The 17,080-nt window shown below is 37.3% G+C and overlaps 1 protein-coding gene across 1 annotated transcript in view; it reads right to left on the bottom strand.

Annotated features, from left to right (window-relative positions):
- Positions 1–6,101: 6,101 nt before the first annotated feature.
- The window catches only part of SPIN1 (spindlin 1), a gene marked incomplete in the record, with an annotated part of 333,933 nt that continues 322,954 nt past the window's right edge, over positions 6,102–17,080 (bottom strand). Inside the window, 1 exon segment of the mRNA XM_053702399.1 lies at positions 6,102–9,679. Coding sequence (XP_053558374.1) covers positions 9,480–9,679 — 200 coding nt within the window.

The raw sequence follows: 17,080 nt of genomic DNA, 5'->3' as shown, positions 1-17,080 counted from the left end.
AACTATCTGCATGTAAAAGTTTATCATGACAACGAATACAAATGACATTAGGAGATATAATCTCCACAATTTTACAACAAATGCACTTAGCTTTGGTAGAACCGATGTCAGGCAGCAAAGTTACAGCAGATACTTCTGAGGCAGGATCAGATTGAGACATCTTGCAAAATGTGAAAGAAAAAACATACAAAGCAAAATTATCAATTTCCTTATATGACAGTTTCAGGAATGGGAAAAAATGCAAATAGCATAGCCATCTGGCATAGAAAAAGGCAAGAGGCAAAAGCAATGGGGCAATAAATAATGAAAAGTATGACGCACAACATAACGGAAACATTTTTTTGGCGCCAACCATGTCCGGAAATGACACTCTCATCACTAATGACGCAACCCTGTGTGAACCCCTGCGTCAAGTACGACACCAGAAATGACGAACTTGCATCAACGGACGTGCCTTTTGCGACAAAAATGACGCAATAAAGTGTAGCATTTAGCGCACCCGTGAGCCTAAGACAGCCCGCAATTTGAAACAAGTAGTCAATTGAAAAAAAAAAGACTAAACCCCAGGAAAGAAAAATATTTCTCAATATTAACTTTCCCAAATATGAAACTGACAATCTGCAAAAGGAAATACATGAACCTGACTCATGGCAAATATAAGTACAATACATATATTTAGAACTTTATATAAATGCATAAAGTGCCAAACCATAGCTGAGGTGTCTTAAGTAATAAAAACATACCCAAAGACACCCATCCACATATAGCAGATAGCCAAACCAATACTGAAACAGTTATCAGTAGAGGTAATGGTATATGAGAGTATATCGTCGATCTGAAAAGGGAGGTAGGAGATGAATCTCTACAACCGATAAGAGAACCTATGAAAAAGACCCCCATTAGGAAAATCATTGCATTCAATAGGTAATACTCTCCACGTCCCTCTGACATTCGCTGTACTCAGAGGAATCTGGCTTCAAAATGCTGAGAAGCGCATGTCAACGTAGAAATCTTAGCACAAACTTACTTCACCACCTCCATTGGAGGCAGGAGGGGCAAAGTTTGGGAAACTTTGCCCCTCCTGGTAGGATTGTATATCCCATACATCACTAGCTCATGGACTCTTGCCAATTACATGAAAGAAACTGGGTAACTCTATAGCCCTATCTGGTACAGAAAATACTTCTACCATGAAGGGCACATCACATTAATATAACCTACTGGTGTTGGGGACACCCAGAGAAACTAAAACCTCCTCTAAGTAGTAAATGGAGGTATTCAACTAAAACAGAAGGAAAATAAACTCAAGATCATATAAAGGAATTACCTCATCAGAGACTGAGAATTCCTTATGCAATACTACCAAAGTATCTTCCTTACAGGGAAGAAACATTCAGAATAGCTACAACAATTAATAACACGATAGAGCGTGGGAAAAACAGATCATGTATTAAATACAAGGTAACTCCAAGTGGAGTGCGAGGAAAGCAGGGCACTGCATGTGGGCTATAAAAATGTTAGGGACACCTTAGGAGAATTTGTGGCATATCTTGACCCTTGTCACTAGGCTCCTAAGCAGTATGCACCTTAGAAAAGAGTAGGTTTTCTATCTTTATCAATTAAAGATCTCTCAATAAATGAGAAATAGAAGTGGATTGGTAGTACCACAATGGTCTCCAAGCCTAAAACAAAAGACCCCTAGTAGGGCCTCTTGGTCCATCCTGAGTCACAAAGGATGAATTACATAAATAAACAGCTGGAATGCTTTAACAAATATTAACACATAAAAAACTTTACGGTCTCTTTAAATTTTAAAAAGAAAAATGTTATCTGTGTGTGCAGAAGAAAGCTAACTTAGCACGCAAACATTGCAGAACCTATCTACACCTCAGCTTAAATTTGCTGAGGTGCCATCTGGTCATCAGAGACCCAATACATTCCAAACTTTATTTTCAGTAAGTTTTTAAGAAAATAAACGTTACTTCTTTGTTCACAGATATCGCTATGACATTAAAGAAGCAATGTCTTGCGCAGCAACTCCAGATGGAGTTTGTGAGGAACCGCAGGGCAATGCATGTGTGTTATAAAATTTTATAAAGTTTTAAGTACACTTTCTTAATCAATCTGACTCAAATATGGCAGAATAATTAAATAAAGACAATCTTTTGTTAATAAAAATTAACAAATGTTACTGTCTCTTTAAATGTTAAAGTGTAACTTCTTTACTTTATATGAGGTCAGAAATGTCTGAATATGTACAAGGAATTTCAATACTGCTAAACCCCGTCTACACCTCAGCCTGTCCCAGATGAGGCATCAGACAGCCTCTACACAAATCCTGACCTTGTTATAGCGCTGTCTTAAGAGCAAAAACTCAGCCAAGAATTCCTACGATCCTTCTGAAAACCGGAAAAGGTAGGAAGGAAGTGTCTTCTGCAAGGCGCACATTCTAGACTAAATTCCCCCTTTCCTTCCGATAGTCGGAAGTGTTAGGAAGGAGCAGTGCAATACATGGGGCCATTAACAAGCTCTGCCCTTCGTGGGCGTTTCACAAGTCATCTCCTGGTCGCCATTGTTTAAGTAGAGGCACTGGGAGCAAAATACTAGAATGAACAGCTTCAGATGAGCACGCTGCTTAGTCCGCTGTTACCAATCTCGGAAACACCTCTCACACTGTGACAAACAGCTCATCTTATAAATAAAAACTCAATATGTGATCTCCCAGTTGCCATTGTTTTAAGTAAAGCCACTGGGAGCACGAGCACAGACTAATGGCTTCAGTTTAAACAGCTGTTTATTTCGATAGCTCAGAGAAACCCTCTTAGAGCTCACACAGTTCAATATAAAATCTCCCGGTTGGTTTTATTATTAGATATGAAACCGCCGGGAGATGACATGTCAACCCCAGTGCCTGTGTCCTAACTGCCATAATGTCACCTAATAGACTAGGAGAATCCAAGTTCAATGAGGTCTAGATAAAATAATAAAGTGCCCAAACTTCTTCTGAGATTCTCTACCCCCAGAATAAAGTCAACACTTACCTCATCTTCTGCCTGGCAGCAAGGCAGTTCCCAGGTTTAAGAGGTCCTCTACCTCACATGGACCTGTAAATAAACTAAAGTTCTGAGTAAAAATCCCTCAGGTTTTCAGGGTAAGGGCAGCATCAGAATATGGGAGGCGCAGTGAGAATTATGTCCCACAAGTTCCCATTGCTATAAAGCCACCACAGCTCTACTGAAGAGACTGATATGGACTACGGCTACACCCTAGAACACAGCAGCACAATACTGCACTACTTTAAAAATAATAAAATCTTGATTGAAGAATCTATACTAACACCTCACTCTGCCACTTCCTATCAATAATGTAGGCAAAGAGAATGACTGGAGTGGGAGGGAAGGTGCTCTTTGCCGCCTTCTGCTGACCAGGAGGTGAATATACCATTAGTAATTAAGATGATCCATGGACTCATCGTGCCATAAAAAACAAAGAAAAATACCTTTCCGAGTTTGGCCAACTGGACCTGTTTTATTTAAATCATGCTTGCATTTAATTTTTTTGTATAAGATAAAACTTTAACTTACAGGGGAGTTTATCTTGCTGGTTCGAGAAGCCTAGTTTGGGCTGAGACTGGGGGCTGAACATCCTGTGTTTAAGCAAGCTATTTTATCTTGTAATGGAGAATGCCATAAAGAAGTGCTGTTTCCTCTTTTTCAAAAAGGTGCCACAGCACGCTTACAGAATGCATAAGGGCTGCCATACTTTCTGCATTAGAAAGTGAAACTATTTACTCCCTGGCATCTAGTGGGAACACCAGAGGGAATCTGCACTATCCACCATATGTTACTGCAATGTTCATATACCTTAATCTGCCCAGTGAAGATCCAGAACCATGGTTCCTAAATCATGTGGCTCCTGTTAAAATGAGTAAAGGCAGGGGAGCAACCTTTAAAGTGGTAAAAGTTGAGTAGTCAATTATTTCTATCCCCCCCAGAGGAGAATGGAGCCAAGATCAAAGACAGGAAAGGGCATATATTTAGTTAAACTGGGAAGTCCTGAAGAACTCGCTAATTTTCTACTTTTTTCAGGGTATACCTACAATTGAACATCATATCACCACAACATTATGAAATTAAAGTATGCACATTAGTCCATTTTATAGAATTTTAAAGGAGAATTTAACAGCAATATGCAAATTTATATTCATTAGAGAATCATTTGGAGATGTTAGATTGTAAAGTGCTGTATATGACAGTGACAGCAAATATTTGCATTGGTCTGCAAAGGCTGCATTATTTTAGTAATAAATTAAAGCAGAAAAAGCATTTAATGTTCTCCCAGCAAATTAAAAAAAAACATTGTTGTAAAACAAAGCTATAAAGACATGTTGCACATAAAGGGTTTATTTTAAACATGTTACATTATAAAAAAATACTTAAGTAACAAATTTAAATGACGAAAACAGGGAACCGTCTACATTGTTAAAAAAAAATAAAAAAAAAAAAAAAAAAAAAAAAATATATATATATTTTTAAATTAAAAGGAGCAAGCTCAGAGGAAACTTTGCCTTTTTCCCCTCATTATACACAGATTATCTTAACTATACATATTAAGGCCTACTCAAACTGCACGAATGATTCAAATAATGAAAATATACAGCATTCAGAAGGAACCCCAAATTCTTAAATAGTTTTTTTTCATTAAAAAAAAATGTAATGTTTTATTTGCTAAATCAGCCATTTATCTACATTTATAAGCTCAATCAGCAACCACAAGAAACTGACTCAGGTATGAATCGCTACCTAGCTATATAAAAAAAAATTATTAAATGTTATTTGAAAACATTTCTTGGTACAAACACTGCTATAATGGCTTATAACTGGCTGATAAATTCTTAAAGGAACACTGAACCCAATTTTTTTCTTTCATGATTCAGATAGGGCATGCAATTTGAGGGAACTTTCTAATTTACTCCTATTATCAATTTTTCTTCATTCTCTTACTATCTTTATTTGAGAAAGAAGGCATCTAAGCTTAAGAAGCAAGCAAATTTGTGGTTCAGGACCATGGACAGCACTTGTTTATTGGTGCTGTCCAATCAGCAAGGACAACCCAGGTTATTCACCAAAAATGGGCCGGCATCTAAACTTACATGCTTGCTTTTCAAATAAACATACCAAGAGAATGAAGAAAATTTGATAATAGGAGTAAATTAGATAGTTGCTTAAAATTGCATGCTCTATCTGAATCATGAAAGAAAAAAAATTGGGTTCAGTGTCCCTTTAACTAAATTCAGAGGTTTCAAAGCATTCTCACATCAAAGTCTTCATTATTTTCACTGTAGCGTTAACCAACATAAAATTAAAATCTGTAAAGGTTAGATGTGGAAATGCCATTTGTTTTAAAATCAGACATCTTCATGAAATCTGCCAATACATAATAATATCTATTCCATAGATTATGTCACTTATTGGTATCTAGACAGATGTTTTAAGTATTATAACCAAAGTAATAATACATCATTACTTTAGGTCCCTGTGTGAAGCAGGGGGTTTAATTCAATATTACTAACTGCTTTCATTATTATGCAAAGGCATCTGCTAGCTAAGGCGCTTTAAATAAAAAGGGAAACCATTTATATGAATACAGCAATAGAACTTAAACCAAAGCTACAAAAGGCTGGTCAGACATATGCAGTGGTAAACGCAGATTTTTTTTCACACAATAATCAAAGCTAAATTAAACTGAAAATGAACATTTAAATAGAAAAAATGACTCATTCATATTTTTAAAATGTATTTCTGCTTCATTTGCATGGTTCCTTTAAATGCTGTCAGATACATACAAATGGGATATTACTGTCCATTGGCACTCTATTTGCTTCACCAGTGCATTAAAATCTTCATAGACCCATCAAAACACGGTAAGCCACTTTACAGACTGCAACAGAGCCAAAAAGATTAAAAAAAAACCTGAAAAAAACAAACCTGAAAACAAACAAACAAATAAAACCAAAACAGTATAACATGCAACTTTAATTTTGTTACATTTAATGTAGTACTATTTAGGCATGCAAAAAAAAAAGGGAGGGCCGGAATAAATTATTTTTTTCATATTTTTTATATTTTTCTTTAGAAAAGATTTACATATCACACACAAAGAATACAATTCAAGAGTAGGTAAATGAAAGGCAAGTTAAGTTGATTACAGAGACTTAACATCCAGTCAAAAAACTGTTAAAATTTTGGATTTGTCAAAGCAACCCCTAGCATCAGGAACCAAAAGTGTACGTTAAACAGTATAACATAAGCACAACATGCAGATCTAAAATGAGCCTTAACTAATTTTCAAAAAAAGATGGCTGCAGAGTAAATGCGTCTCCAGACACTCAAACAATGCATTCAAGTAAGAACAAGAAGGAAGGGGGGGGGGATATCGCAATTAAACAAAAGGATAATACCTACACAAATGAGCAAGCGTGTACTCCATACATATTACTGGAGAACAGCGTTTGTAACATGTTAACATCAGCTACATACAAATAGAAATAAATGATGCACCCCAATTTAAACATTTAATACAGATTTAGGCATGAACATGACAAACTATTGAGTGGCACAATTTATAGTTTGGGTTCATGGAGCCAGGTTTTAAATTACGATCTGCATGCATGCTGCTTACAAGTTTATACAAATAAACATTATCGCGAATCAGATCACTTTGTTTAACGCACACAAAAATAAATAAAATTGTAGACCCATAATGGTGGGATGCATTAAGTTTACTGCATTACTTCCCATGCCCATCAGTACTAAATCACAGAGCCAGGTAATATATGCATATTTTAACTGAAAATTACCTTGCGCAGTTAGCTGCCTCTTCTCAGGCTCCACTGCTGCCTTTTTGATTTGTTGTTCATAGGCTGCAGGCAAATTGAGTATATTGTATGAACCATTATTTTAAATGAGTATGTACCAGAATGTTTGCTTCTTTGAGGAGAAAGGCACCCACTAAAAACCAAACAAACAGGCATATAGCCTCTGACTGTATTACCCTCAACAGCAGCAGTGGGGGCTGGATATAGGCTGTAGAAATGGATGCAGGTTTAAAATACCCTCTATGATAAAGTACTCTAAGGTATTGGAAAATATAAAGTGATGCATTAAACAAAACTCATAACTAAAATATCTTGTGCAGTTATTTACTGGATAAAAGCTCGCCTTTACTAGACAATGTGCAATAGCTATGGACAAAAACAAACAAAACAATAAAAAAACTTGTTTTAACATCAGTTTAATTTAAAATACAAAGTAGTTTAGGAAACTGGGACTAAATATTCTCCTCCATAATAACTCTGGGTTTTGACCTATAATGGGTTTAAAAGTACTTGTTTAAATAAAACAAGCTAGATAGAAAGAGCTCTGGCTACTGTAAAGAAGTTTAATAGGTGCAAAGTGTACAAGCTACAAGGGGAGGACTTGACGATTACTTGTGGCTTCACAATGAAACCAACAATAAGAGCATGGTAGAATTCCTCAAAAGGAAATGTATCCCGTTAAGAGCATTGATGAACATTACACATAACGAGGCACGCAATTTAAGGCTAGATATGGAAGTTTCAACACAATTTTGGAAAATACTTGAGTGTCTACAATGGATATTTAAGTACTTTTAGCTGTGTTTTGAGGGACACCAGATGTCTTATAGTGCAGTTTGACTAATTTAATGTAAGAACTGCAATTGCTACAATTTGTCAAGTTTGGAGTGTGTGGCCCATTGCTACGATCGTGGTTCCTTTAATTCTTAAGAATTCTGAAGAAGTAGAGAACAATAAATGCCTTCTGTCACTGTGTTGCAGTTAAAGTTACATTAAACTGTACTAGTATTACAAGCAATAATTGTACTGGATACAGTACTTTATTTGTGCACAGATAAGCAAAACAGCTGCACCTTCAGGAAGATGCCAAGAGTAGTAAAGACGTATTTACAAATAATCTATTAGATTCAAAAGGTTCACATAAATGTGTGCAGATTATAACCCAATGAACTTTGCATAATACATTAATATTTTTTCCTCTTCCACCATCAACATTCCGGCGATTATATAGCGCATAAAGAAGTTGCTCCCCTGTTTTATGATGCACTGCTGTTTCTCTGGTGTGTAGAACATTCAGTTGCCTTAAGCATCACATTTGGATCATAAAAGTGCTTGGTCTTGGAAAAAGTTTGATATTCAGTAACCATGCAGTGCCAGACCCAATCCTCCCAAGGGGTAATGCAAAGGCTGCAATTTGGAACAGAATTTTAGTACAGCCTGGCACTATAAAGTCCCTTTAAATTTAGCCCTTAAATACCAAACCATTAATGATATAAAAGAAACAAACCCAACGAAAACAAATCACTTCAACCTGTGACCAAGTAAGGTGATTTACTCATGGAGATCCTGCATAGCAATTTGCACACTCAACATTAAGAGAATAGTTAGAAAAACAAACTCCATTGGCAAGATAGCCTGGGATAGTGTTCCAATATCCACATCACTTCAGAAGATTGGTCTACATCTTCAAGCAAAAACTCTAGAATAAACTGAAAAGGAAAAAAAAAATATACATGGATGTTTTTTTTCACATACATTTATAAAGCAACTTGTTCCTCTTAGTATTGTGCATTTTGAAATAATAAAGTTGAGTTAAGGTTTGCAGACTATTCGTATAAAAGTATTTTTTATGGATGAACCATGACACAATTATTGAGTCTACACACAAACACTCATATTTGCTGAATAATCCTTTTTACTGGGATGGGATAAAAAAAAATGGAAATAAGTTGTCAATTGTTGTACTATAACAAGATTTCTGACAAAACAGGTACAAAAAGTAACAAAATATTATGAATCAGAAAGTTGTAACAAGAGGGACCAAAGAAAAAAAAAAGACCCTACATCACTGGGCAGCTGGATAACTGAACTGCAGCACCACACTCCCCACATTATAAGACATAAGTAACACTGGGAAAAATACTTTTACTTGAAATACATACTGATAACTATGTTAAAGTAGTTAGATATACCAAACTGGACTTGTATTGATGAGGAATGAGTGCTTAAGAAATACAACAATTACATTTTTATAACCTTTTTTTCCCCCCACTTTGAAAATTTACAGAATTCGCCCAGTTTGTCTCTTGCATCCATGCTTCTTTTGTTTGAATTCACCACTACTAGATCAGTTTCCTTCTAAAGGATAAATTCCATTATGCAAAATGAGTTGTAATTCACAGAACGTGGTTTGTTTCCTTTTGATGTGGAAAATTATTTTTTTTTGTTCTTAGCAACAAAACAGCGTTTTTTACTTCCTTTAAGGGGTTGCGGGCTTGCCTGGAATCTGAAGCGTCACATAATTGGACAGAAGTGGACAGGTTTGTCTACATATTTTACATTTAATAAATCCACCTGTTTGGCAATAAGTCAAATATTACATCTACGATGTCTTCACCAAATCGTAGACATAAATATGGAAATCGTCATCAAATTTTATGAAATAAACAGAGGGTTTGGCTTCCACTTGGTGTATTACCATGCCAGTCCTTTTTGAGCCATCTTCTTTGGCATACTCCACTTGCTTTCCTACAAGGCTGTCCACAACTTCTCCTGGTTCTCTTTCTGCTGGAGGGGAATCATCTATTAAAAAAATAAAAATAAAGTAATACAGTACGAAGGTAAAGTTTACAAGCAAGAAGAGGGAAATGTAGAAGTTCAAGAATACATAAGGACATGAGATGGGTCTAACGGCATGTATGCTAACCATCAACATTGTGCTTGTTGTGGGAACTTCTGAGCATTTTATATCTATATATCTATTTGTGTTTGTCTTTTGAAAGATAACCATAGTAAACAACAAACTTTGTAACACTGAAGCAAAGAAAAACATTTATGCCTACCTTATAAATTTCTTTCTTTCCGGATATGGAGAGTCCACAACGTCATTCAATTACTAGTGGTAATATCACTCCTGCCAGCAGGAGGAGGCAAAGAGCACCACAGCAAAGCTGTTAAATGTCACTCCCCTACCCATAATCCCCACCGACCGAAGGGAAATGTAAAAACAAAAGTTATGCTTACCTGATAAATTTCTCTCTCTTGTGGTGTATCCAGTCCACGGGTTCATCCATTACTTGTGGGATATTCTCCTTCCCAACAGGAAGCTGCAAGAGGACACCCACAGCAGAGCTGTCTATATAGCTCCTCCCCTAACTGCCACCCCCAGTCATTCGACCGAAGACAAGAAAGAAAAAGGAGAAAACTATAGGGTGCAGTGGTGACTGTAGTTTAAAAATAAAAAACACCTGCCTTAAAGTGACAGGGTGGGCCGTGGACTGGATACACCACAAGAGAAATAAATTTATCAGGTAAGCATAAATTTTGTTTTCTCTTTTAAGGTGTATCCAGTCCACGGGTTCATCCATTACTTGTGGGATACCTACCAAAGCTTTAGGACACCTATGAAGGGAGGGACAAGGCAGGCACTTAAACGGAAGGCACCACTGCCTGTAAGACCTTTCTCCCAAAAATAGCCTCTGAGGAAGCAAAAGTATAAAATTTGTAGAATTTAGAAAAAGTATGAAGCAAAGACCAAGTCGCTGCCTTACAAATCTGTTCAACAGAGGCCTCATGTTTAAAAGCCCATGTGGAAGCTACCGCTCTAGTAGCATGAGCTGTAATTCTTTGAGGAGGCTGCTGGCCAGCAGTCTCATAAGCTAAACTGAGTATGCTTCTCAGCCAAAAAGAAAGAGAAGTTGCTGAAGCCTTTTGGCCTCTCCTCTTTCCAGAGTAGACGACAAACAATGCATATGTTTGACGAAAATCCTTAGTAGCTTGCAAATAAAACTTTAAAGCATGAACCACGACAAGATTGTGTAACAGACGTTCCTTCTTTGAAGAAGGATTAGGACACAGTGACGGAACAACAATTTCCTGTATTGATATTCCTATTAGATACTACCCTAGGAAGAAACCCAGGTTTTCTTCTAATTTCTGCCTGAGAGTAAAACAGTACAACGCCGGTACCGTTTAAAAATAACAAACTTTTGATTGAAGGTAAAACTACACTAAGTCACCACATATCTCTTGATACTTCCTATCTTGTCGAGAGCTGCAAGAGAATGACTGGGGGTGGCAGTTAGGGGAGGAGCTATATAGACAGCTCTGCTGTGGGTGTCCTCTTGCAGCTTCTTGTTGGGAAGGAGAATATCCCACAATTAATGGATGAACCCGTGGACTGGATACACCTTACAAGAGAAAAGGAACACAAAGGTGTAGAGATGCCTGAGGTTTAGTAAAAAAATAACAGTCTAAATTAAAGGGTGGGGTCGTGGACTCTCCATATCTGGAAATAAATAAATTTATCAGGTAAGCATAAATTTTGTTTTCTTTCTTAAGATATGGAGAGTCCACAACGTCATTCAATTACTAGTGGGAACCAATACCCAAGCTAGATGACACAGAATGAATAGGGAGGGAGAACAAGACAGACAGACCTAAACAGAAGGCACCACTGCTTGAAGAACCCTTCTCCCAAAAGAAACCTCAGCCGAGGCAAAAGTATCAAATTTGAAAAATCTTGAAAAAGTATGCAAGGAAGGCCAGGTTGCATCCTTGCAAATCCGTTCCACAGAAACTTAATTTTGAAAGCCCAAGAAGAAGAGACAGACCTAGTGGAAAGAGCTGCAATTCTCTCTGGTGGTCAGCAGCCTCCTGACTCATAAGCAAAACGAATTATACTTCTCAACCAGAAGAAAAGAAAAAGTAGAAGTAGCCTAGATCTTTACTTCGTCAGTATCAGATAAAGGAATTACAGTATACTGTCCAAATCTGAGATTTCACCCTCAGAGGCTATCGACGTATCCTCCTCATCAGACTTATGAGGGAGGGCAACCTGTGTAGCAGTAGGTGGAACAGAAACCTTACTATTTGAAAATCTAATTTTCCTCTTGCGTTTTCCCTTTAGAATGGGAAAGCAGATAATGCCGCAGATACCGCAGAAGATGCCCAAGCAGCAATTTCTGCAAGCAAATAAACTCCTTTAGGAGGCTGAGAGGAACTACAGGGCACTGTATGTAACGCCATAGAGGCTTGGGACATTTGAGGAGACAGCTGTAGCATTGCCTGAACAGCAACATCCTGAGAGACATTAGTCACAGATGGCAAAGAATGTATCTAAAGTTCTAACTAAACATATAGAACAAAATAGCATAGACAAAAAAAAAATTCTCTAGGCATATTAAGCATGTATCAAGAAAACAGATGCCTGATCCATATCCATATTTGCACAAAACACTTTTTTTTTCCAAAAGACTACTGTCCCTTTAAGACAAGTCTTTGGTAACTCAGAGCAAAGTACGATGTCAATTTAACACAGGTCTCAAAAAGCAGTGGCTTGGCTTATTGAGCTACAATAAAATAAATAACTCAAAGTTACACTGCTCACAAACGGCTCTCAATAACGCCGACAGACCTGAGGCTGCTCTCTTACTCTTGAAAAACCTGAAATCAGCAAAACACTGAAGACACAACGCAACTCCGCTCCGGAGCGGAAGAGAAGCGTGTCACATGACCGGCTTCAGTAAGAACTGCACCTTAAACAAAAAGTGAACCTTCCTGCTAAAGCAAACAAAAAAATAAAAAAAGTCTGCCACAACAGTTTAAGAACTTCAAAATAGGAGTCAAAAGACACTTAACATACGTAGAAAAAGATAATGCCCGGTTCTTTTACAAAAATGCCTATAAACATACACTACCACAGTATCAATTAAATAGTCTCACTAAAGTCACATACAGTATAGCCTGCACACTGCCCCAGAAATCATGAACATAAAGGATTTAAAAAGTCCCATTTTTGTTTCTGCAGCATAAAATATGAACTTAAAGGGACACTGAACCCAATTTTTTTTTTTTCATGATTCAGATAAAGCATGCAATTTTAAGCAACTGTCTAATGGACTCCCATTATCATTTGTTCTTCATTCTCATGTTATCTTTATTTGAAAAAGAAGGCATCTAAGCTTTTCTTTAGATTCAGAACTCTGGACAGCACTTTTTTATTGGTGGATGAATTTATCCACCAATCAGCAAGAACAATCCAGGTTGTTCACCAAAAATGGGCCGGCATCTAAACTTACATTCTTGCATTTCAAATAAAGATACCAAGAGAATGAAGAAAATTTGATAATAGGAGTAAATTAGAAAGTTGCTTAAAATGTCATGCTCTATCTGAATCATGAAAGAAAAAATTTGGGTTCAGTGTCCCTTTAATTGCAATTCTCCATTAACACCTAGAAGACAAAAAGCACTTACCTGCAGTCTAGCTGTCCAGCAGGAAGACAGCTTCACAAGGCGTTAAAGGACACATACTCAGAGAGACCTGTAGAAATAAAGAAAGAACAGAGTAGCCAACTCTGGCTTTCTATAGTTAGGAAAGCAATATGTTAGGAAAGAAAGCAAGGACTACCTCACAATTTCATAACTGCTTAAAAGCAACCACTACTCTACTAAAGAGATGAAGATGGACTAAGCTAAACACCAAATTCTTGCTTGCAGGGAAAAGTACCCAAAAAAAGGAATTCATTTCTTTAGACACCAAACTTCACTTCCTCCATTGACAGAGGCAAAGATAATGACTGGGGATTATGGGTAGGGGAGTGACATTTATCAGCTTTGCTGTCGTGCTATTTGCCTCCTCCTGCTGGCCAGGAGTGATATTCCCACTATTACTTGAATGACGTTGCAGACTCTCCATATCTTAGTAAATAAATAATTTGTTTGCCATGTTAAAAGCACTACTTTTAAAAACAATTTATGCTTACCTGATAAAATGTTTTTGAAGTGGTGAGAGTCCATGAGTTTATTACTTCTGGAATTCAATCCTGGCCACTAGGAGGAGGCAAAGATTACCAAAAACTCCAAAGTATAGCCAAGTAAGGAGAATTAGAAAAAGAAAGGACAGAACAGGGAAATGAGGTGCAAAACTAGAATTAAAATTAATTAAATAGGGCGGGCTTCGTGGAATCTTGCTTCTTCAAAATAAATAAATTTATCAGGTAAGCATAAATGTTTTCTTTTGTAAGGTGGTGAGAGTCCACAAGATCATTACTTCTGGAATACCCAAGCTGTGGACTCCACAAGTTCATTACTTCTGGAATACCCAAGCTGTGGAGTCCACAAGTAATAAGGGCTGGATAAAAAAAAAAGTTTGAAAAGGCAGGCATCTAATTTCCAGACACTGCTGCCTGGTGGACTTTCAAACCAAAAGCTGCTTCCGAAGAGGAAAAAACATCAAAGTCGTAGACTTAGAAAAAAATCAAACTTGGTTCTTTAAACAGCCTTATGTTGATGAAAAACTAGATACGGTGAATCACAAATAAGAGCAGACAATTCGGAGACTCTTCTAGCAGAAGAAATCGCTAAAAGAAACAAAAAACTTTCCAAGTTGTAAATGATCTAAAGAGAGCATAGGTTCAAATAGAAAAAAAAACCTGCAAGACTCGTAGCGAAATTAAGGTTCCAAGGCAGAGAAATAACAATTTATGTAAGAACTTACCTGATAAATTCATTTCTTTCATATTAGCAAGAGTCCATGAGCTAGTGACATATGGGATATACATTCCTACAAGGAGGGGCAAAGTTTCCCAAACCTCAAAATGCCTATAAATACACCCCTCACCACACCCACAAATCAGTTTAACGCATAGCCAAGAAGTGGGGTGATAAGAAAAAAGTGCGAAAGCATAAAAAATAAAGAATTCGAATAATTGTGCTTTATACAAAAAAATCATAACCACCACAAAAAGGGTGGGCCTCATGGACTCTTGTTAATATGAAAGAAATGAATTTATCAGGTAAGTTCTTACATAAATTATGTTTTCTTTCATGTAATTAGCAAGAGTCCATGAGCTAGTGACGTATGGGATAATGACTACCCAAGATGTGGATCTTCCACGCAAGAGTCACTAGAGAGGGAGGGATAAAATAAAGAGCCAATTCCGCTGAAAATAATCCACACCCAAAATAAAGTTTAAATCTTATAATGAAAAAAACTGAAATTATAAGCAGAATAATCAAACTGAAACAGCTGCCTGAAGTACTTTTCTACCAAAAACTGCTTCAGAAGAAGAAAACACATCAAAATGGTAGAATTTAGTAAAAGTATGCAAAGAAGACCAAGTTGCTGCTTTGCAAATCTGATCAACCGAAGCTTCATTCCTAAACACCCAGGAAGTAGAAACTGACCTAGTAGAATGAGCTGTAATCCTATGAGGCGGAGTTTTACCCGACTCGACATAAGCATGATGAATTAAAGATTTCAACCAAGATGCCAAAGAAATGGCAGAGGCCTTCTGACCTTTCCTAGAACCGGAAAAGATAACAAATAGACTAGAAGTCTTTCGGAAATTCTTAGTAGCTTCAACATAATATTTCAAAGCTCTAACTACATCCAAAGAATGCAATGATCTCTCCTTAGAATTCTTAGGATTAGGACATAATGAAGGAACCACAATTTCTACTAATGTTGTTAGAATTCACAACCTTAGGTAAAAATGTAAAAGAAGTTCGCAACACCGCCTTATCCTGATGAAAAATACGAAAGGAGACTCACAAGAAAGAGCAGATAATTCAGAAACTCTTCTAGCAGAAGAGATGGCCAAAAGAAACAAAAAACTTTCCAAGAAAGTAATTTAATGTCCAATGAATGCATAGGTTCAAACGGAGGAGCTTGAAGAGCCCCCAGAACCAAATTCAAACTTCAAGGAGGAGAAATTGACTTAATGACAGGTTTTATACAAACCAAAGCTTGTACAAAACAATGAATATCAGGAAGATTAGCAATCTTTCTGTGAAAAAGAACAGAAAGAGCAGAGATTTGTCCTTTCAAGGAACTTGCAGACAAACCTTTATCCAAACCATCCTGAAGAAACTGTAAAATTCTCGGAATTCTAAAAGAATGCCAGGAAAAATGAGAAAGACACCAAGAAATGTAAGTCTTCCAGACTCTATAATATATTTTCCTAGATACAGATTTAAGAGCCTGTAACATAGTATTAATCACAGAGTCAGAGAAACCTCTTTGACTAAGAATCAAGCGTTCAATCTCCATACCTTAAAATTTAAGGATTTGAGATCCTGATGGAAAAAAGGACCTTGAGACAGAAGGTCTGGTCTTAACGGAAGAGTCCACGGTTGGCAAGAGGCCATCCGGACAAGATCCGTATACCAAAACCTGTGAGGCCAAGCTGGAGCGACCAGCAGAACAAACGAGCATTCCTTCAGAATCTTGGAGATTACTCTTGGAATAACTAGAGGCGGAAAGATATAGGCAGGATGATACTTCCAAGGAAGTGACAATGCATCCACTGCTTCCGCTTGAGGATCCCTGGATCTGGACAGATACCTGGGAAGTTTCTTGTTTAGATGAGAAGCCATCAGATCTATTTCTGGCAGTCCCCACATTTGAACAATCTGAAGAAATACCTCTGGGTGAAGAGACCATTCGCCCGGATGTAACGTTTGGCGACTGAGATAATCCGCTTCCCAATTGTCTATACCTGGGATATGAACCGCAGAAATTAGACAGGAGCTGGATTCCGCCCATACCAGTATTCGAGATACTTCTTTCATAGCCAGAGGACTGAGTCCCTCCTTGATTATTGATGTATGCCACAGTTGTGACATTGTCTGAAAACAAATGAACGATTCTCTCTTTAGAAGAGGCCATGACTGAAGAGCTCTGAAAATTGCACGGAGTTCCAAAATATTGATTGGTAATCTCACCTCCTGAGATTCCCAAACTCCTTGTGCTGTCAGAGACCCCCAAACAGCTCCCCAACCTGCCAGACTTGCATCTGTTGAAATTACAGTCCAGGTCAGAAGAACAAAAGAAGCCCCCTGAACTAAACGATGGTGATCTGACCACCACGTCAGAGAGTGTCGTACAATCGGTTTTAAAGATATTGAGATATCTTTGTGTAATCCCTGCACCACTGGTTCAGCATACAGAGCTGAAGAGGTCGCATGTGAAAACGAGCAAAG

This window comes from Bombina bombina, chromosome 2 (assembly GCF_027579735.1).
Source record: "Bombina bombina isolate aBomBom1 chromosome 2, aBomBom1.pri, whole genome shotgun sequence".
In the NCBI taxonomy this organism is placed as follows: Eukaryota; Metazoa; Chordata; class Amphibia; order Anura; family Bombinatoridae; genus Bombina; species Bombina bombina.
This window is presented reverse-complemented; position numbering and strand designations above follow the sequence as displayed.